The 22767-nt window shown below is 38.6% G+C and overlaps 2 protein-coding genes across 5 annotated transcripts in view; one reads left to right on the top strand and one right to left on the bottom strand.

Moving 5' to 3' along the window:
* The window catches only part of gas7a (growth arrest specific 7a), a 38349-nt gene extending 28873 nt beyond the window's left edge, over window positions 1-9476 (top strand). For all 4 annotated transcript variants that reach the window (XM_089128214.1, XM_039675272.2, XM_089128215.1 and 1 more), the window contains 3 exons: window positions 2908-2987; window positions 5619-5717; window positions 8160-9476. In XM_089128214.1, coding sequence (XP_088984340.1) covers window positions 2908-2987; window positions 5619-5717; window positions 8160-8273 — 293 coding nt within the window. In that variant the 3' untranslated portion in view covers window positions 8274-9476. The remainder of the gene's footprint in view (window positions 1-2907; window positions 2988-5618; window positions 5718-8159) is intronic.
* A 289-nt stretch (window positions 9477-9765) lies between these two features.
* Window positions 9766-16097, bottom strand: rcvrna (recoverin a). The gene is made up of 3 exons (XM_039675277.2): window positions 14951-16097; window positions 14517-14628; window positions 9766-14416 (listed from the first exon to the last, which is right to left on the bottom strand). The coding sequence occupies exons 1-3, from the start codon at window positions 15329-15331 to the stop codon at window positions 14298-14300; spliced, it is 612 nt and encodes a 203-aa protein (XP_039531211.1). The 5' UTR covers window positions 15332-16097; the 3' UTR covers window positions 9766-14297.
* Between the last annotated feature and the right edge of the window lie 6670 nt (window positions 16098-22767).

Consider the following 22767-nt stretch of genomic DNA (forward strand, 5'->3'; position numbering starts at 1 on the left):
GGGAAAGTTTCAAAGTGGCATAATAACGGATAATTTCAGTCTGGTCTTTATACAAAGCTATTGTACATGCCCTTATTCATAGGGAAACTGAGCAAAAATGTGCAATTTGCTGCAGTTGCTGATATTTAAATGGCCAGAATAACATACAATTCTGACAGCTTGTATAAAGAGTTTTTCAGCAAACTTGATAATTTTGCATATCAAATGTGATGCAATATGGTTAAGAAGTTCATTAAAAAGCCCATCAGAACTATAGGAATCCTCAAGTCATCAGTCCCTCAATTTGTTCCAGCTGTCATAACACTGTAGCAGACACACTTTCTGACTTCCTTAGTAGTTTCTCGGTTTAAAAACTTCCAACCATTGTCTTCCACTTTAGATAGCTTTGCAAATTAAACGAACCCGTAGGCATCAGTGAGTAAGGAGCTTTCTTTGTGGTGAAATGTTGCGCAGGGCACCACTCGGCTGCCAGTGTTGTAGCGTGTGGAGATGGGACTGTGTTCTTGAGCTGTGGAGAGAGGCATGACAAACAGGATGGGGATAGAAGAGGACGGTGGCTCAGTCCCAGGAGTCTCTGTTTGAGGGGAGCCAGGCCGTATCGGTTCCAGACGGAGTTGGGAAAGGCATGGAGTAATGATCTATTTTCGCAGTGGGAAAACGGGGGTTTGTGGGAGCGGACGATCAGCATGCCAAGAGTCTTATTCCTCAGATGCCCTCTATCAATGCCGGATTTGTCCTGAGTTGGACACTCACACATCCCTAACGGCAGCCCGGAGGTTCACACGGAGGAGAATACACTCACCCTTCGAGGTTCGGGACAACCTGTTGGCCTGAGTGACGGCTGCATTATTGAGGACTCTAACGGTGGCTTGTTCAGTTCTTATGGGCTGTCCCTATTAGCACAGAGGGCCAAATGACCATGACTGACTCTTGTACAGCCACACTGAGTGTTTTCTGTGAGAGAAGTTCATGATTCACCATTCAATTCCAAAACACAACATGCACTCACTTTAATGAAAAGTAGGCTACCATTATATTGACATGTTTTGTGACTGAAAAGTTCGGAAATGGTAATTTCACAGTTTTCTTTTAATTTAGGTAGCACTACGTTATCATGGAATTCCATGCCATGGTGCATGGCACTAGCCTGGCAAGCCAGACCTACATCAAGATGTTAGGTCTGGGAACTCACAATTGGCATACCTCAGTCCGAGGGGCGGGATAAATGGTTGTCTTTCAGTATCCCTCTGCACACAATAGGTTAGCGCTACAATCAACCAGTGCAATGAACGGCTGTGGCTGAGTGAGTCCCATGAGTTTTCCCACCAGCGGAGCTAGTTGGTGTATTAAACTTTTTCCGTATTCGGTCATCAAAACTTCGAACATATCTTCCTTTTTTAAGAATGACTTAAGTGACGTTCTCTCAACTCCAAGTCGTCCAGAGTCGCGGCCAAAGCCGATTCGAAAGACCGCTGTGCGCCAACAGCATCTTGTTTGTTTTCAAGTTGCAGTGAAATCACCTATGGAAAATCACGGCGCAGAACTGTCACAACTCTGCCATCATTGTGTTAAGCCACGCCCACCAACTCTATACACAATGTGATTGGCCTGAACAGAGTTTGGTTTTTCTACTTCGAAAGCCAACGGAGAGTTGCTAGAACACACTGGCTGCAAAATTATTTTTGCTGCCACTAGTGTGCGTCTAGATTTCTAGGCTAACATGGCATACTATGATGATCAATCAGAACCATGGCTTTTTTTAGTACAGTCACAATATACAGTAAAGGGCAACATGCCTTTATAATATCACACTTGTGTGATGTTGTAGTATGTCGATATAGATACATATTGAATTGCCTATATATTTTAGGAGGAAGGTGGTCTCTGGCATCAAAATGTCTGCAAAATTAACCCTCGCCTTACAACGTAAAAATCGAGTTTATATTATCATACTCATTTGTTATTGATTAGAATTACACCAATTACAATAAGTCATTTGATATAGTGTAAATCGAAAGTCAGCTTTGATTTCCTTTGTTTGCGGAGATCTCTTCCAGTGCCGGACTGCAGGAGATTGTTTTTAATTGTGATGCTGCCAAGAGCTTTACTGTGTTTTCCACTGCAGCTGAGCTCAGTAAAAAAAAAAAAAACTGTATGATGTTATCTGCGTCTCTCTCTTTCCCAAACTCCCACGCACAGAGCGAGTCACAGTTCCCTTCCCGCTATAAATCAACGGCCAAACATTAAGCAGGGCTCAAACGCCGCTTTCCTTCAATAATCATGGCCGTTCAAATCACTAATGCAGATGTCTTTAAAGCCTTTACAGCTCATTTACATGTAGATGGAGCAATCTGTTTTTTTTTTTTTGTTGTTTTTTCAAGATGTCAATACTCACTGTCTCTCTAGCACACATCTGCTGCCTTTAATTACCTTTTACCTTTAATTATATGCAGTTAAGTGTAAAGCAGCTGTGGGTAAACAGCTTGGAGTTTGAATGCTAACTGGGATTGTTGTTACAGAACGCAAGGCAATACAAATAGTAATTTGTGGCTGCCATCTTGTGGCAAGCAATGTGCCTGCACACAGATAAGAAAAATATTTAGCATCTTTGTTTGTCTTACCTGTTAAAATATCCAAATTGCATTTAAACTAGATTAATTCCGTTGAAAAGCGAAATCGCTATTAGGTAAAAGTTACAGACATTAAGATCAAGGTATGCTTGATGCATTGTATTTTATTACATATTTTCAATGTTTATAATTTTGAAATCAAGTTTAAGAAAAAATCAAATGCTTAGGTGAAGTTAAATTGTCTTCCATTTTATTTCATGCATAAACCACTCTACGTTTTTATTTATTATTGTAACGTAACTGCACGATTGTAATGATTGTCTCTGTGTTTTATCAGGTGATGATCTGATGCGCTGTGTGGACCTTTACAACCAGGCTCAGTCAAAGTGGTTTGAGGAGATGGTCACCACAAGCCTGGTAATTATTTCACGATGTTTCTCTCTCGTTTCCCTGAGCAAGATGATCATGCTTATTTATGCAGATACATTTGAATCTTCTTTGTGAGGCGAACAATGTGCGGAGTAAACAGCATTGCTGAGTGTTTCCTCCTAAAAACTGCAGTGAAGGAAAGACAGTCTCAAAAAAAATCGCTGAAAAAAAAAATCGTTTGTAATCGCTGGTGTTTCTGACGTCACAAACTACCTTGTAACCAATCAGATCAACGTGTGATCGCCAACGAGTGAATCTCTGAGCTGGTGTGAGTGAGTGGAGGCGGAGCTAATTTGCATATTCCCCGAACAGCGTTTATTAAATGAGGCAGAGTGTAGAGTTACATCCGAGCTATTTTAAGGCATGACATAAAAATGTTTCAAGAAAAAAAAAAAAACGTTTAAATATGCCATTTTGGTGATCAGAAATAAGTTTTAAGGGATAATTGACTAAAGGGGGACTTTAAGTCCTGTATGGCAGGTATCCTAAAAGGTTTAAACATTACAGTGAAAAATTAATTTCACCATAAAGAAAAGAGTACTGACAAATTGTACTTAAGTAAAAGTATTGCTACTTAAGTAAAAATTTACTTGAGTACAAGTAGAAGTACTGAAATGACTCAAGTAAGAGTAAATAAGTAGTTTGCTTAAAAACTACTCAAGTAATTGCGTTACAAAGTACTTTAGTATTTTTCTATTTTTACCCAAAATGGTGAGATATAGCGAAATGGAGCGCTAAACACTCTCATGTCATCTGTTTCATTCATACTGAAGGCCCAGTACTGATGCATAGAAGTATTAAACTTACACATTTCAGGAAATCCCATATGGATATAATAACTTGCAAATAGTGATGTTTTGACTGATGAAACATGAAGACAAACACATAATAGCTATAATATATCTGAGTTTATCAAACTTTCAGGTATTTTCAAAAGAATGATGTATGACTTTAAAGGGAAAGTTCACCCGAAAATTAAAATTAGCCCACGATTTACTCTCCCTCAAGTCATTTTAGAAGATATGACTTCTGCTCTCATTCGAATACAATCATAGTTATATTAAAAAATGGCCTGGCTCTTCCAAACTTTATAATGGCAGTGAATGACTGAAGCCCAAAATTTGAAGCCCAAAAAAAGTGCATCCATCAATGATAAAGGTGCTCCACATATAGACTACTAGCTTCCTCTGTTGTCAAGAGCAATTTTTTATTACTAATTTTGAAAAGTAAGTGTTGGTATGATCATTTGAATGTTTTGATTTGAATCATTCATAATTGAAAGCAAAGAAGGTTAATTGAGAGGTCCGATAAAAAAGGTAAGAAAAACAATAAAACAGTATGAATAAAAAATTCCCAGTAAAAAAAAAAAAAATTAAGTGGGGTATGGTTAACATGTTAAATTAAATGATCTTTTTTCATTGTAGCCAACCGAAAATGTGCTGGGAGCTCACCACTGTTGCTATAGGAACGAACTACACTTTACATGCACCTGATTGACAGATTAATCATGCGATCTTATTTCACTGTTTTTTCAGCTTTGTACAAAGTTTGCTTCGTATATCTAGTTTAAATGTATTGTTAAACAGGAAGAGCTTTACCATTAATTGAACTGTGTGCATGTATTTTAGACACTTACATTCTTGCTCCGTCCATTGCAAACCGAGTCCATGTTATGAGCCGAGCTTTTTTATTTACTTCGTCTTCAACTGCTCAGTGTTCGGGTATTATCAATGGTAGTAGTTGCCATAATTAAATACGAGCAGAATACTCACTTTACATTCACTGAAAAATTGAAACGTTAGAGCTACTGATTCAAACACGAGCGCCAGCCGCCAGTGATTGAATGTCAAAGCGCGGTTTGAACACCCCGCCCCCCACCCGAACTGGAGGTTTTGATTGGTTTTGCAACCGAGTCAGACCTGTCTGTTATTGGCTGTAGTGCTTCAGATATGTCTGTTATTGGCTGAAGCGCAGGGCTCCACCGCAGTGGTTTTGAAAAGTGTCTGTCAAATGTCAGCTTGCGCTGTTGCTCCGTCGGCAGGCACCATAGACTGTAAAAAATAGGTCGCCACCTTTGTCAAAGTACTTTCTACTTTTTATGAAATATAAATGTAGAGAAGTTGAATACTTTATTTTTATTTTACTCAAGTAAGAGTAAAAGTACCACAATTTAATTATACTCAAGAAAAATGAAAAAATCTACTCAAGTACTGTAACGAAAGTATTTGTAATTAGTTACTTTCCACCACTGAAATGAATGGTATTTTTGTCTAAGCCATCAGCTCATGATGTTCCTGACTGAGAAGACTAGGATGCACTCTTAGAAGAGACGGTTCTAAACAGAAGGGTTCTTTTACACAGTTGGGGTCCTATCCTAAAATTGGATTTTAATTTATTTTGTTTTAATTGTAATATTAAACATCTCATTATCAGTAGAAAAAATGAAATAACTTAATTTATTTATCTTTTAAAATCATTTAAGACATTTCTTTTTATATAGAACCTTTTGGGCATAAGAAGTTCTTTAAGATTGAGTCAAGAACCACACTGAGACTTTGTTTCTAAGGCCGTGCACAGACTGATGCTGGACCTGTGCTTGTCTGTGTTTGTGCTCTGAAGGAGTTGGAGAGGCTGGAGGTGGAGCGAATAGAGATGATCCAGCAGCATCTGCGTCAGTACACCACGCTGCGGCATGAGACCGACATGTTCAACCAAAGTGTGAGTAAAAGCAGAATGTTCTTCTGGGTAACAAACCCTCATCTCAGCGCCATTTCAAAACCCAAGCTTCATATTCATATCGTACTCTGTAGTGCATTCGAATTTCATTAGAGCAGGTTTCAAATGCTTTTTCATATGATCAGAAAATCTCATTACATGAGCTTTATGTACGCAGTTTATAAGCTTACAATTTCAGAATATCCAAGATATTTTTGCTTTAATGTCTTCTACTCAACTAGTGTTTTGGGGATTTTTCATTTTAATGGATGTAGAAGTAAGTTCACACAAGTCTTCTAGCAGAGCAAAGACACATCAATACAGTAACTATCAACATAGTCCACAAACGTTTGACATCCAGAAATTATCCAGATACTTAAAGGAGAACTCTGGTCAATTTTAACATTGAGCTAATTTTTTTTGTACATTTGGAGTGATGTCAACAACAAAAATCGATGTTACCTACACCGTGTTATCGTCTTTTTAAAATTCGCACCCTGTTGACTTCATGGAGCATGTTCTAAACCTGCTTTTAACCTCTTAACATCCTTGATTTGTCATTACGAGTGCACAGCCATGTGAGAGGTGTTATTAAGAGTGACCACGGTCAATCTGACTGCAGTAGATGCGAAAGATATGAATAAAAATTATGTTAATTCAGCCAGCTCACATACCTCTATTTGGTTCCTGTTTCCGGTCGTATAGCCCACAGTAGTCGATTGTTGTCTCACGCACGCGATCATTGGTGAATATCTTCATTGGTGCATTGGAGATTAATATTTTCTAAATAAAGTGGTAAATTAGGCTTTTTGCTCAAACAAAGCCAAAGCACAAACATTTAATGATGTCTTTACTACATTTCTGGGCCTCGAAAGTGGTAGTTGCGTAGACTGTCAATGGAGGGAAAGAAATTGCTCAGATTTCATCAAAAACATCTTCATTTGGGTTTCGAAAATGAACAAAAGTCTTACAGGTTTGGAACAACATGAGGATGAGTAAATGATGATAGAACTTAAGTTTTACCATCTACATTTCCTTTTAAAATCCTTCAAAACAAGTGAACACCAGTGGTGCGATAAAATAAATGTGTAGTATTAAATGGAAACTCAGTTAACTCTGCAAGCAACTCTTGTAAATGCGGATGCCTTCATTTTTCTGTCTGCCTGTTAAAGTAAAGTAAACGATTTGCTGAATGATAGGTTCATGCAAACTAGACACATTGTAAATGAACAGGGTTCATGTTTCAGGGCAAATCAGAGTGTAAACACCGGCTCCAGAGCCCTTGGGGTTGTGTTAGAGAAAGCTGCTGTCTTCACAGAAGAGACGCTGCCAGCGCTCTCAACTTCACAAACCCGTACAAACAGAGTAACACTCCATCAGTCTGAGTGTGTTTCAACAGATGCGTCCAAACAGGATCTCAGCCTTAATGGACATGTTTTCTGTAACACTTCATGAAGTGGTTAGAAAACACATAAAGATGTTCGAGTGAGCACATTTGAAGTCTGTCTCTGAGAATAGCTGAGAGCATGCAGCCTTTCCCATAGTACACCTGTCCACGTCCCATATAAAACACAGATGTCGGCTTACGGGAAAAGTTAAAATGCTAATTCTGTACATCATTTACCTAACAGTTTCTGGTCCCCATTCTACATCGCCATTCATACGATGGAAGTCAATGGGGACCTGCAGATATTTAGTCACCGGCATTCTTCAAAATATCTTCTTTTGTATTCAATAGAAGAAAGAAATTCATACAGGTTTAGAGCAACTTGAGGATGAGTGAATGATGACAGACTCTTCATTTTTGGGTGAACTACTGTATCACTTTAAAGGGATACTCCACTTTTTGGATATAGGCTCATTTTACAACTCCCCCAGAGTTAAACTGTTGAGTTTTACCTTTTTTGAATCCATTCAGCCGATCTCCGTTTCTGGCGGTACCACTTTTAGCATAGCTTAGCATACTGTGCATCCTTGAAGTGGACAAGACCATTAGCATTTCTAAAAAAAAAAAAAAATGACCAAAGAGTTTCGATATTTTTCCTAAAAACTTGACTTCTGTAGTTACATCGTGTACTAAGATGGATGGATAATGTAAAGTTGTGATTTTCTAGGCTGATACAGCTAGGAACTATACTCTCATTCCTGCGCAATAATCTATACACTTCACTGCCATCAACATATCAACATAACTACACAAACTTAGTCCCGGTCACGTTGGAAGTTACCGAGCTGGGGACTATTTTCAGGCGCTGCGTCATATCATTACGCCTGCTGCACTCATGGTACGGTCTATTCTGGTACTTTTGATCTATTTTTGCTGAATAAAAGTAAAAATTTCTTTAAAAAAAGAAAAACCCTGACCCCAAACTTTTGTAGTGTGCATTTTTTAGCAGTGTACTTGGTAGCTGAACATCATCTTTTTTGACTGCTCTTGTTTCTTAGACACTGGAGCCGGTGGACCAGCTCCTGCAGAGTGTGGATCCAGCCAAAGACAGAGAGCTCTGGGTTAAGGAACACAAGACAGGAGATATGAGACCTGTGGACATGGACATCTAGACCGACCACACACACACAAACACATTATCTATGAATCTACCTGCATGCCTGTTTACCTGAGTACTTCAACCTCTCAGCCAAAGCCATACAGGTATCACCCCTTGAAGCACTGCTTGTTTTGTGGATTTCCACTGAAAATATCAGATAATTACAAAATCAAAGCTTTATAGAGGATTTTCTTAATGTCATGTGGAATGAGTATGAGGAAAGGACAGCAGACGCATTATGATATTGAGTGAGTAGCCATCCATATATTCCTGCATGTCCTTTGAATAACTTTAAGTTGCTACTAAAGACTTCCCAGTAGGTCTATTACATGAACATAAAAAAAAAATAGTCAGGGCTCCATTGAAAAAGATCTGAACAAAAACTGTACAGTAAAACACCTGTTTGTTTAATTGTAGGGGTGGATGCCTGTTAAACAAATTTCATTCAATCAATATTATCAATCTTTTTGGTGTTAAAGTGATAGTGTAAACACATTGAACTACAGTACACAGCTAGTTGTGGACATTTATAGTTCCTTCAATTAAAGTGTGGATCTAAAGCTGCGTTCACACTGCCAGCGACTCAGTAGCAATGACATTCAGAGGTGTTATTCCATGTTTTAGACACCGAATCTGTTTACTTGCCACTAAAAACAAACATTTTGGAGGGAATTAAAAGACTAAATATAAATGGAATCGGTACATAAAATGTTTATGTTAAAGACGAACGAGAAACGGTGAGTGCTGTTTTTTGGTCGATCGGATCACCAGTTAATGGCGCTAAATACAGGTGTAAACAGGGTCTAAAACGTTTTGAGCTTGTCCGCTTCTGACCACTTCCAGAAGAAGTTGAAAACGCATTCGACTGAATTGCTTTCTTGTGTAAACTCGCATGTGGTTGAATGCATAACAGCCACAACAGACCGCCTACTCGACGGCTGAAGATTCAAGTTTGGTTTGAAGATGAAAAACGTACCAAGCCCAATGTTCTCTCGCCATTCCTGATTTCTAACACACACTCACAGCGTTTGGCGTGGTCGTAGGGTCCTTGCACACTGAGTCCGAAAACGACCTCACGTTCTGTCAATCACGTTTACACACTGCCTCCGAAACCTTCGCCCGTCATAAATAAATTTGTATCGGGTTTGATTTTCAGCCTTTTTTTTCCGTAGCAAGCATTTCGAGATGACAATTCAGAGCCACCGAATGACGAATATACGAAAAGACTGTATGCTATCAGAGCAGGAACAAAAGCAGCTGTTCTCTGTGTGTTTTTCCGTCATCTCCAAGCGCGTTCATATGTAAATTGCACGAGTTTATTTCATCTATTAGTTCAAAAGGTCTGATAAAAGCCCATATCAGTACAGAAGTGTTTGAAAGTGGACAAAAGAGGCGGATTAAAACACCAGGGGCCCAATCTTGCACCTGGCGCAAATGACTTTGTACACTGACGCATGTATCATTTCTATTTTGCACCCGCGCAAAGCGGGCTTTTCCCTGCACAGACGCACGTCGGTAAACTAGGGAATGAACTTGCGCTCCCTGGGCGGATCGGAGCAAAAAGGAGGTATGTTTTGGTGCAAATATTCCCTAATGCTATTTTGCAGTTCCAGAAAACAGTTGCGCCACTGACCAGAAAAAACGTAGTCTAGAGTCAGTAGCGCGTTACGTGTTGTTCACATGCTATTTTTAGTGCGCATGCTTGGCTATAATGTAGCGGGTGCACAACGCGCATACACTTTGATTCTCTCATCAACACAGGAAACAAGGAAAAATATTAACACATGAGGGAAATCATTGTGGTCTCCATGAAGATGTAAAAAAATATAGGCCTAAATGACGGGTCAGATCTGTTTGCCCAATAGTGACAAGACACATGACAAATTAGTTTGTTCGTCAAGAACCAGGAAAAAACAAAATCACCCATCCCAATACATCTTTCACTGCCCGTCTCCTCAGCTGTGAACGCTCCTGGTAAATTTGCCATAATAATAACAATGTGCAATGCAACATGCGCACCTGGTCTTAAAGGGTATGTTGGATGACGCTCTGATTGGTTTATTTCATGTTACGCCCAAACCACACCTATGAATAATGAAGCTACTTCAGACTAACCCCTTTTAAACTTGCGTCGGGTGCAGGAGTAATTTATCCCGCCGGTAAAATGGCAAGACCCGCCCATAAAGTTACTTGCGCGTCGCGCTTGATACTTGCATTTTAGATCGTTAAAATAAGGCCCCAGGTGTAAACAGGACTGTGTCTCCCTCGTCTACTTGTGGTCCAATCGACCAAAGCGCATTTTAATACCATCTGTAATGGTCACTGTACCAGGTGAAACGGTCGTCAATGGTCGCTGTTGCTCATGTCGTCTGAAATCGCCAGCTCGTCATTGAAATTAATGGGATCACGTCGCTTTGTTGCTGGTGGTGAGAACGCAGCTTAACATTATGATGATTGTTCAGTCTGAACAGACAGCTTCTGAATGCCATGCCAATGTTCAAAGACTTTAAAAACAATCCATCCTTAGCATAACCAGCATCAAAGTTATGGGGAAGAAATGCTAAAGCATATCATTGTTCAGTGGTTATATTGTTCAATTTTTATTGTATTGAGAAAAAGTTTTGTTTTGCAACAAGGAATGCAATGGAAAGTTTTTAATGCTATTTTCACAAACTACACATAAACTACTGGCAAATCTACAGCCTTCCTTATGAAAGAGGGGACAGGTTGCATTGTCGAAGTATGGAATTGATATATTTTCATATTTTTGCAGATTAATTTTACAGAAAAGCATGTTTTGTCTAAATGTAGGACTAGTTCTTGTATGGTTAATGAAAAAATTGATGTGTAATTTGAGTGGTGCTGGTCAGTCCATTGATTGTGTTCATGGAAGATGTGTGAACTAGACAGGACTCGATAGCAAAGTCATATAATTTTTCCCAGTTAAAGCCAAGAAATCCTCTTATGCAGCCAGTTTTACTCTGATGGCATCCAAATATCTTCTGTAAGTCGCACAAAAGCAACTTCTAAACGATACTGTTTCTTAATGGTGAAATTATATGGTTTGGCTGTAGAATTCTGGTGTCAATCAAAGGTGGATCATATGTGAATTATAATGATTTGGGTTATAATGTACACCTTTTAGTGCCTAAAGGTAAATTGCCTTGGAATGTTCACAATCTATTCTGTTATGTGTTTGTACATAACTGTAAATATGAATACGTGCGTGGCGTTTTTTTGTCTGTGACTGTCGTCAGGATCATCTAACATCATGCTCTTCTCTCTGTAGTCTTCGTCATAATCTGATACGTAAACATTTCACTGATGGATGCCACCGTTTTCTGCTGAATGCACATTGTCATAGGCAGCTAATTATCACACTGTTCAAACCGTATAATGCTGGAAGATATATGACACATTTCAATTTTCAAACTTTATACAGTAATATTGAGAAATTTGATATATTTATATTGCACAGGAAGTCAAAGCACACTTTGGGAAAAGAAAAAAAATATCTGTGCTTTTATTTAGATTTGTATTTATTTTTACTATTGGTCAGTATGACAAGAAATACATTAGTGGTTAGAGTTAGATAAATACACAAATTAAGCATAGAATTTGTTTTAAAAAATTCAAAAATGCTATAGTACTTGTTGCCTGAGATAAACTCACAGTATGCGCACCAGGAATACATGATGGACATTTAATTGGATTTTAAGCCTTCAGCTATAAGAACATTGTAAAACGCACATAAGCATGTCCGATAATGTGAAATGAAATCTAAAATGGATTAGTGTACCATGAAAGGAATGCATTCAGGTTATCGTTTACTTTGTTATTTCCTTTATATCGAGTTACTAACAATCATTCTCTTTTCACCTAACATAGGGTATGACTGGTTTACATTTGCTGTTTAGCATGTAACAAGGTTTACTGTACTGCATTGCCCAAGCTATTCTAGAACTACATGTTGCAGAAGTCGTATTGAAAATTGATGTCAATGGTGTGTATTATGTGTATTCTGAAAAACTGTTCAGTTGAATGTCTTGTGTTCCTAACTAGATCTTTTATATATACAATATAAATATATATATGTATATATATAATATTGTAAATGTTGATTTATTTGCTCTCAACTTAATAGTCTTTGTTGATAAAATTCATTTATCTGATGTTTGTTGAATTTGCTCTCGAAATCACTACATTGTCTATTATAATAATAAAAACAACTCTAATCATCACTGAGGTTTCTTCTTTTGAGCTACATAAGCATTGCATTTCTGTTTAGCACATGCTGCCATCTTTGTTTTATGGGCCTGCACTTCCATGCTTCCATGTTTAATTGCTTTTTTTTTTTTTTTGAGCAGCCATCCTAATAAATGTTCACTGAAGAAATATCTACCATAACATAATGCAACATTAAAGTATTTATTCAGAATGCATGCCAACATTTGAATGGCTGTCAATGGAGAAAGACGTTTTTTTTTTTGCCTGCAAAGTGAGGAGAGGCTGACTGATCTAACTGACCAGCCAAACCTTGACCCGCTGGTTCAAAACAAAGGCAGGCCACATCCAAAACCAGGTAATTCAGGTTTAATGCAACTCAACTAGATCCTCTTGTATCCTACTAGATACAATGATCCTCTGTGTGTTTTTGCATGTGAGCCTGTTCTTTTTCGAGTCAAAAGCAACAATGCTTTAGAGCTCATTGTTTTGCAGCTCGGTGTCCTAGTGTTGAATCCAGGCCATGCATTAGCCTGAGCCAAAGACGGCTTTAAGAAAAGAAAGAGGTAAGCCCCTGCGTTTCAGGCTTGTCCTGTGAGATTTGGCCGTAAGCAGTGTCAACATGAAGATACTTGGGGTGAGAGCCCTTTTCTAGTATTCAAGTTTAGTAAGTCTAAACATGTTTGGAGACACTAATCTCACTCCAAACTCAATCGGTTAATTGGGTTCAAGCTCAAAACCCAGTTTGAGACAGCTTTGTTTTTGTGTGATAATATCATGTATAAAAGTAGGTCATTGACAACAAGTAGTGGTTACATGATATTAACAATTATTTGCATTAAAATCAATTAAAAATATAATTATATACAGTATATTGAATTGTAATGATTGGAAAAGAAAATTACATGGACAATACAATACTCTAAAACTTTAGGCTGCTCTATTATTTTACAAACACATGGACAGAAACCATAGTCAATTGCGACTGTCATGTACACCGTTGTTCCAACACTACAAGAGTAATCTTTGATTTAAAATGGACAGAAAAGATGTTTTATTACACTTAAGGTGTCCTTGTTACAGAGTACTTACACATTATGAGTAATATCAATTAACAACATGCACTTACTATAGGGTAGGGTTAGGTTGAGTTAGTAGCTTGAAACTATGCATCATTTACTGTTACTTATCACTACAGTAAGTAGATGTAACATATGTAGCAAGGACACCGTAAAACTGAGTTTTTATATGGCTAATTGGCATTGGTGGCTTGATCAGTAATGCAATGGACTTAGAATAGATATGAATTCCTAAACTTTTCCATGTAAAAATTCTCTAAAATTGTCATCACCATCACTGTACATCCTAAAAAACACAGTACAAGAAATTTGCTCTTCAAAAAGTCGGCTGTGAAATGAATGCATGTTGAGCGCTTAAACCACCTTAACCCTGAAGGGATCTAAAAGAGGAGAACTGGACCCTGCGGATTTGTCTTACCTGACCTTCAGATCCTAAGAGGATTGTATACGCTAGATAGGACTGTTAACATGAGCCTAATTGCTCTTATTGATTGGACTCTGAAATTTTCCATTGTTTTTAGAGGCCCTTCGGGTAGATGTGGTGGTGGTCCAGAACAGAAGTCTGTGTGTATTATGAGAAAAGCTAGGTTTGTCTGGCTTATAACTCTGACATGTTTGTGGATAGGTATCTGTATGCATCCAGTATGTGACCTGGAAAAGCAGTCTGGTTTGTGTAGGTTTGGTTTCAAATGAATAGAAACGAAGTTCCGGTTAGTCTCATGGGAATGTGGACATTAATGCTTCTTTTCCTTGAGTTTTTCCTGAATCTTCTTTGGCTCATCAAACTGTATCAACCTCAAGATGTCTTTGTTTTCCAAGACACCCTGAATGAATTCCCCCTCTTCAATCTTATCTGTGAAGACAATGAGACATTGTGAAAATGCATGGACTATGAGCACACGGCATGATTCACGTAATCTACAGCAATAGCACACATTATTAGGAGTTATTACCATCATCTTTCTTTCCGAAAAACGTCCAAATTTTGTCTGCTCGCTTTTCTGGCGAGTCCTCATCTTCTGGAAGGTTTTTTTGGTCTTCTTCCGGAATCATGTTGAATATTGACTGTTCCCATAAGAATACAAAATATTTCAAATGATGTCGCTTTTAACATAAAAATAATAACTGGCACATTGACACCTAATAGTATTGGATATGCTTAAGTGATTGAAACTTGTATGACACCAGGTGGTGTAATCTATCCTGAGCTTCTTGGGCCATCTGTTCACAAATGTTGGACTGTTACCTACATACTACAACTTGCTGCTAAATGCCAGGAGCAGTAGCTGCAAACAACCCCCTAAACCTTGCACACTTTCCATACTCAGTCTGCACCAAATGCTTTAAAAAGTATTGTATGTTAAAGACAAATATGACCAATACTTACCCGTACAATCTCCTGCACCTCGTTTTTACTGATGGTCCCGTTGCCATCAACATCATACAGAGCAAACGCCCATTCAAGTTTGCGCGTGGTCTTGCCTGACGAGGTAAGGTGCAGCGCCACAATGTACTCCTTAAAGTCCAAGGTTCCGTCTGCGTTGGTGTCAAAGCTGCGGAAGACATGCCTAGCATAGGCAGAAGGATCTGCATCTGGGAAGAAACTGGCGTAGATGCCCTCAAACTGTTCTTTGGTGATGCGTCCAGTGGGACACTCTTTGAGGAAGCTGGCGTACCACGTGCAGAGCTCTTCCTCCGTGTATTTGGTGTTCAACTTCAGATCATTCAGAATCTCTTTGGACAAAGCACCACTCTTACTGTTCCCCATATTCTCAAGCTGTAAATTTGCTTACCAACTCCTTTTTCCTACCAGAACGACAGGATGGCGTTGTGCTGAGTGCTAGCGTTGGCCCCTCTTTGGGCTTGGCTCCCCCTGACAACTCCTCTAAGTGCTGAATGGGATTATATATCTCTATTTAAATCCAGACAGGCTTTCTGAAAGATTAGTTAGTTACGTAACACCACTTCTGATGAGTACTGCATTATGTTGATTTGCTCCTTTACGACATGGTCTAACAATACAAGGATGACGAACAAAACTCCGCACTTTGCTATCGAATGACTTGTGTCATCAAGTGTGTTGAGCAACTTGGCTGCTATTTTGCTTAGAGAATTAGTTTCTACGTGGGGGTTCATTTTCCTATACGACCCACCAACTTACAAGTCCATCTGCTATAACTCTAATGGGACTAGGTAATTACAGTAACAGACAGGGTTCTGGGTTACTTTAACGCCTTAAACATCCCAGAGGTGCGTTTATGAATAGGAAAACACTGCACAAGCTGCTTTGTCATTATTTTATTTAAATATGAACAATGTAAATTTTCATGTTATGCAAGTATGGTATGGGTATCTTCGGGAAGCATCATTTTGCTGCTTTGCAGTTACTAACAATTTACTGAAGTACACATCACTGTTTTGCAGCTCCAAACACTCTATAAGACGGCAAAATCAAAAAACAAATGGTGCAAATCCACATTTGTGTGCTGTTATACAACCAAATTGTGATCCTAACCTTCATTTCCATACCGAAATTTCATATGGCCAGTCAGTGATTCATCTTTTTTGACTTGTTAAAATATTCGTGTCCAGGATGCCTTGAGTCCATTTGTAATCTACAAGTTTTTAAAAGCGTAGCTTAAATGTCTGATATGAATAAATAGTCCTCTTCAACACCTGTTGAAATTGTTTTCTCAATTAAAATGAGTAGAAGCTTTGACCCAGAACCAGTATTCCTTATGTCATGTCTTAACAAGTGAATTTAATCAAGTCATGGGGCCTGACATTAGCATCCATCTTGCTTCCAACATCTTTGCATCCCATAAACTTTTTTTTAGATGTCCCATGTGTTTTAAATAGGATTGTTGCATTTTCTCTCTGTCTGACCAGTGTTGGACGGCTAATGACCTTAATCATAGGTTTTGTTTGTCATCCCTCATGACATGTCAATGATCCTTACTTGATTTGCTTCCCAATCATAATAGTAGATTGGTTCCATTCACTCGAAAAGGTTTTGCTGGGTGGGTGTGCTGTGTTTTGGATGGTGAACGGCTTGAGCTACTGACCTCTCTAAACTCATTAGCACACATTGCCTATTTGTGTTGCCTCAAGTCATAGAGGTCAGTACTGCTCTACTAACCAGATTATGACTGACGACAGATCTGACAGCCAAAATACGGAAACTGATCTTATTGATATAGTGTGTCTGCTGTGCTTTAATTCTTTGCTTTTATGGTCTGTTTTCACCAAAACAGAGTACTTAAAGGAGTAGTTCACTTAAAAAAAAAACAACAAAAAAAACTTTTGCTGATAATTTACTCACCCCCATTTCATCTAAGATGTCCATGTCTTTCTTTCTTCAGTCGAAAAGAAATTTAAGTTTTTGATGAAAACATTCCAGGATTCTCTCCATATAATGCACTTTACTGGTAACCAAAAACAGTTCAAGGTCAAAAAGACAGTTTCATTGCAAACTGTTCAAAGGGCTTTAAACGATTCCAGACGATGAATAAGGGTCTTATCAAGCAAAATGATCGCTCATTTAAAAAATAAATAAAATAAAGTTTAAGTTTTATAAGCTCAAATGCTTTGCTCTATTCTGTAATGTGCGTTTGTGACACTCCTGTTCGAACTCGTTCATCAAATTGAACAAATCTTTTTTCGAGTCAATTGGTTCATTCAACGAACGAAATGAACGAATTGACTCAGAAAAAGATTTGTTCATTTTGATGAATGAGTTCGTACAGGAGAGTCACGAACGTGCATCACAGAACAGAGATTCCATGATTTTTTTGTGTTTTGTCTGGTCAACTTAATTTCATTTGTAAATATTAGGGGTGTAACGGTACACAAAAATCACGGTTCGGTACGTACCTCGGTTTTAAAGTCACGGTTCGGTACGTTTTCGATACAGCAAAAAGAAAGAAATGCAAAAAGAAAAAGAAAAGAAGATTTTGAAGTGCTGGAAAAAGATGTGTGAAGTACTTGAAAGCATTTCACCATTCCAGCCAAACTGGTTCCAGTTAGTGTTACTATATTAAATCCATGGTGAATGTTGCTGGTCTGTGGACGTAAAGTATTACTAGTTCATTCACGGCTCAATGTTTCTCCTGGTTTCCATGACGGCGCTGTTTGATCTAATAGAGATCTACGGTTAATAACGGAGAAATGTGAATGCATCTCACTAGATCTCGCAGCGATGTTATTACCTCAGTGGCGAATTCAAATGTTTTCTTTACCGGATCTCTTAGCGCGGTGTGGTAACAGTGTTGCTTGATCGAGATCGGCTCGCGCTGCACAGATGTTGCTGGTCCGAACTGATAAACGATCCATGAAGCACATAACGAGGAGCGCAGTTTCGTTCTGCTTTCATTACCCTTGCCATTTGGATGTTGCGCAACGTTGTGTTGGCCGCGTCAGCACGAATTTTGCCGGCAAGAAAAATGGTCCAAGCAATCGTTCGGTTTGTATGCGTACCGAACCGGAAGCCTCGAACCGAAACGGTTCAATACGAATACATGTACCGTTACACCCCTAGTAAATATGTATCCTTTCATTTGTAAATATGTATCCTTTCCTGTCACTCAGACCTGCAACACATTCCAAAGAAGGTTGGGATAGGAGCAATTTAGTGCTAGCATTTAGGTAAATTGGTTAAATGATGTGATTTGAAAAAGGTGCTGTCAACAGGGGATTGTAATTATGATTTGGTGCAAAAGCAGCATCCAAAAAAGGTCGCCAGTTTGCCAACAAATACGTGAGAAAATTATTGAAATGTTTAAAAACGATGTTCCTCAAAGAAAGATAGGAAGACATTTGATTATTTCACCTTCAACCGTGCATAACATAATTAAAAGATTCAAGGAATGTGGAGGAATTTCAGTGCGTAAAAGACAAGGGCGCAAGCCTAAGATGAACAACTGTGATCCCTTAGGCGGCACTCCATCAAATATCATCATTCATCTATAAGCGATATCACCACATGGGCTCAGGACAACTTTGTATTGTGGTACATGACAAAGGTTTGCCATAGTTATATCCACACATCCTAGTAAAAACTGTACTGTGCAAAAAGGAAGCCCTATGTTAACAGTGTCCAGAAGCGCCGTCGACTCCTCTGTGCTCGGAGACATTTGGGATGGACCATCACACTATGGAAACGTGTACTGTGGTGAAATGAATCCGTATTTTTTGGGAGAAATGGACGCCGTGTGGTCTGAACCAAAGAAGAAAAGGATCATCCAGACTGTTACCAGCAACAAGTCCAAACGCCAGGGTCTGTCATAGTGTGGGGTTGTGTTGGTGCCCTTGGCAAAGGTAACTTGCACTTCTGTGATGGCACCATTAATGCTGAAAAGGACATAGAGATTTGAGCACAATATGCTGCCTATCTTTTCCAGGGACGTCCATGCATATTTCAACAAGATAATGCAAAACCACATTCTGCGCACAAAACAAAGTCCTGGCCTGCGGAGGAAGAAGATATGGGTACTTGACTGGCTGCAGTCCTGACCTGTCTCCAATAGAGAATTCGTGGCACATTTTGAAGCGCAAAATGCAACAACGAAGACCCTGTACTGTTGCCCACCTTAAGACTTGTTTGCAGCAAGAATGGAACAAAATTACATCTGAAGTTTGTGAGTTTGCATGGGTCCCGTTAAGTTCAGTCAACGGTGTTCATAAACACGCTGAAAAGCGATTATGTGTGTTGATAGGACACCGAAAATAGAAATACGAATTGGCGTGTCATGTATACACCATTTCATGAGATCAGTCTGGCATATTTGTCTAAATTGTCACCATTGTCCTGTGCGTTGGTAGCCTGACTTCGTCATACTCATATTCTAGTGAGAATGTGAGACTGAAACCGCTCCGTAGGGCTTTGATTATGAGGCGTGTCTTAACCGAACCAGGAAAAAAAACCTGGATAGTCGGTAGACCTACAACCAATCAGAGCAACGCAGTAAGTCAACTCCTTTGCATAGCGCAGTTTTCAACTTCAGAACTTACTTATTTTAGAAGTTAAATAACGAGTGTTGCTTCTTTTACTTATTTCTCCATGAGTGCAACCAAAGGAGAAACCACAACGACCACAGGCTTTTCATTACATACCATCTTCTTAACGACCGTCAGAGCCAGCTGATAAGTTACACTTTTCCAGAATCATGTAGGAAGGACGCCAAAAATATCTTTCCGATCGACAAATGCCTTGATTGCAGTTCTCTGTTTGTCTATTAAAATGAATGCGCTGTCGATTTATTTTACAACAGACGCGACAGCGGAATCTATACATCTCAATTCTCCAGCTGCAGTCATCTCTGAGGGAAACCAGTTAGCGCTCTTTGATAATGTGATGATTACGTTCCTGAAGATCATCTGTCCATCATCGTATAAAGCCCGCCCTGGCAATTTGATTGGCCCGAACGTTTCTTGTCTGGTCATAATTACTCCTCAATGGATCGAGTCCTGACCGAACTTCCCGACCAAAAAATGTTGTGGGCGGAGTTCAGGCTGGCATCCAGGCAATCGGCTCCAAGTCCAAGCCTTTTCGTTTACTCACACACTGTAAAACCAAATTTAGAATTGGATGATGATGATGAATAAAAAGCTTTTCTTTTATATTTTCTAAACGGTATCGAGTAAAAGGTCCCTTAATCTCATTTGTTCCCCTGGATGCAGCTGAAGCATTTTTTGTCCTTCTTCCTTGAATGTTTTCATTCTTTCTTTTCTGTCTTTTACATTACTAACAGTACTGCGTCACATGGAATTGCTAAAACAATGACAAACATGTTTTCCAAGCACTGCCATTGCGCCCCATTTACCATCACTGAAATACAGTAAGCAAGTTGAGCACAAACCTACGATATGGGTTCAGTCAGTATTGGCCTAACTATAAAAAAGCAATGCTGAAAGCACAAAATAGTCGTAGTGTTAACGCTCTCCAGGAAGTCAAATAAATAATACCAAGGCCCTGAAAAATATATTTTTTTTCACATGGTAGATAGAACTGGCTACAACCAGTTTGACACTGTGACAGTAGTGGTGAGTAAGCGTGCACAGGGATTATTTCATTATATCATGTCAAGCAGATCTATTACACGCTTCATTAACACTGATAAACAGCCAGGGCTTATGTCTGACGCCATATGCATACGTATGTGACTGTTGCACTGAAGAAGCCCAGACTACTGGTCAAATCTAGGCCACACAGACTCCGCAGTTAAACCATAACAGTATCCAGCCTCCTATCCACACCAGAACCTTCTCGAGAATTTAATGATAGGCATCCTTTAAATGTTTTTTTTTTGGGGGGGGGGGGGGGGGGGGGGGTGAGGGATGTCTTTATTTTTCATATGAGCTCCGCTGTTGGGGATTGGCCTGAGAGAGGTCAAATCGGATTTATGGATTCAGTCATTTAACAGGATTATCTAATGGTGACATTGTGATTTCAAAATTGTTCAGAAACAATTGATGTTTTCCGGAATTAATTTGACGCTTTACGTGGATAAATACGTGGAATACTTCTTAATCACGTTGCTAACACCCATACTGCCGTTTACAGTATAGAATACATAACAACAACAACAACAAAAAAAAAAAAGCAATTACGTTTGGGATAGGAGGATACGCAGGTAAGGATTACATGCTTTAGCTTCCCCTTTCCAGGAGGTTACCGCAAAACCACAATCAAGTGGGCGGCGTGGTCATGATTACAATCTCTGTTCATGCACTTCAACATTTAACCATGCACAGATATTGAAGGATTAATTCTGAAATTAATGTTGTCTGAGGTACAGTATAAGTGCAACATACAGTATAAGTAAAACTGAATCATCACAAAACTGGCAAAAAAATTTAACTAAATTAAATCTACTGGGGTGTTTGACTCAAAATAATTTTGCTTGGTTCTAAAAATTATACATTTCTGATTACTTTGATTCGTTATTTTAGGTTGCGTTGCATAGTTCATACGCATGTTGTTTTAAAGACTAAATTATAATACTTGCAAAAATGCAACTCAATACGTATCTAACAAGCAAGCTTTGAGCAATTGCTATTATATAGGGCACTGAATGTAGTTTGTATATATATGTAGGACATGTATCTCATCAAATGCCAGCGCAGATAATCCTCAAAGCATCTGAAACTCCTTTTTAAATGAGGTTTGTAGACAAATCACCTAAGTTTTATTCCAGAATTTTTAATTTATTATTTTTTATCATTATTTTAACTTATCCTAAATCTATGTTGCATTAGAGTTTGTAGTTTCTAGGACAATGGAAGACTTACTATACAGTATATACACAAATATGAATGCACTAAAGGTTGAATATTATTGTAATCTGTGTTTATTATGTTCTCAGAAATCATCAAAATCATCAGAAATCTAATGGTAATCATATGGATTATTTGTTACATAATTTCACCCCCTACAACAAACACTGAATACTTCTGCCATATTCTTTCGGTCAAAAAATACTTTGTTCAAGCCTATGAAAAATATGATTCACTGAAATATTTTTTTATCTTTTTATCTTTTTACGGCGTTTCGCTTTTTGCCGGCGTAAAAAGCGGCGTCCTGGTCATCCAAACGGCACTTTTTACGGCACATTTTTTTAACAAAACGAATTAAATGAATTTAAATGATTTTTTTGGTCAGTTTGTTTTTGGATGTCAATGGACCAAATAGTGATATGATTGGTTACCAGTACTCTTCGAAATATCTTCCTTTTTTTGTTCCAAATGTAACTGTGACTGTATTTACTAAAAGGTCACGGGCGACGTAGCCGGAAGTACCGAGTCAGTGTTTACAAGTTGAACGCATAGGTTGAACGTGCAAACTAACTCAAACGCCGTTTACAAAAAAAGGAATTAAAAGGTAAAACAACGATGTCGGACGATTTTGATTCTGTACTTCTAAGGCTAGCATTTGTCCTTAGAAAAGTTACATTTTTGGAATAAGTTTTGAAATAACCGTTCGTTTCGCATGATAAGACCCTTATTCATCGTCTGGTGTCGTTTAAAGACATTTGAAGCTGCATCTGAAACTGTTATTAACTGTCTTTTGGACCTTGGACCGTCTGGTTCCCATGTAAGTCCATTATATGGAGAAAAATCCTGGAATGTTTTCATCAAAAACCTTCATTTCTTTTCGACTGAGGAAAGAAAGACATGGACATCTTGGATGACATGGGGGTGAGTAAA

The sequence above is a fragment of the Pimephales promelas genome, chromosome 3 (genome assembly GCF_988280905.1).
Source record: "Pimephales promelas chromosome 3, fPimPro1.hap1.1, whole genome shotgun sequence".
Taxonomy (NCBI): Eukaryota; Metazoa; Chordata; class Actinopteri; order Cypriniformes; family Leuciscidae; genus Pimephales; species Pimephales promelas.

Bases quoted from the DNA above. Each gene is read 5' to 3' on its own strand.
- rcvrna (XM_039675277.2), bottom strand. From the start codon at position 15,331: ATGGGGAACAGTAAGAGTGGTGCTTTGTCCAAAGAGATTCTGAATGAT. The intron at 14,629-14,950 runs GTAAGTATTGGT...TTATGGGAACAG, and splicing joins AGGTGCAGGAGATTGTACGG to TCAATATTCAACATGATTCC. The intron at 14,417-14,516 runs GTAATAACTCCT...TTGTCTTCACAG, and splicing joins TTTCGGAAAGAAAGATGATG to ATAAGATTGAAGAGGGGGAA.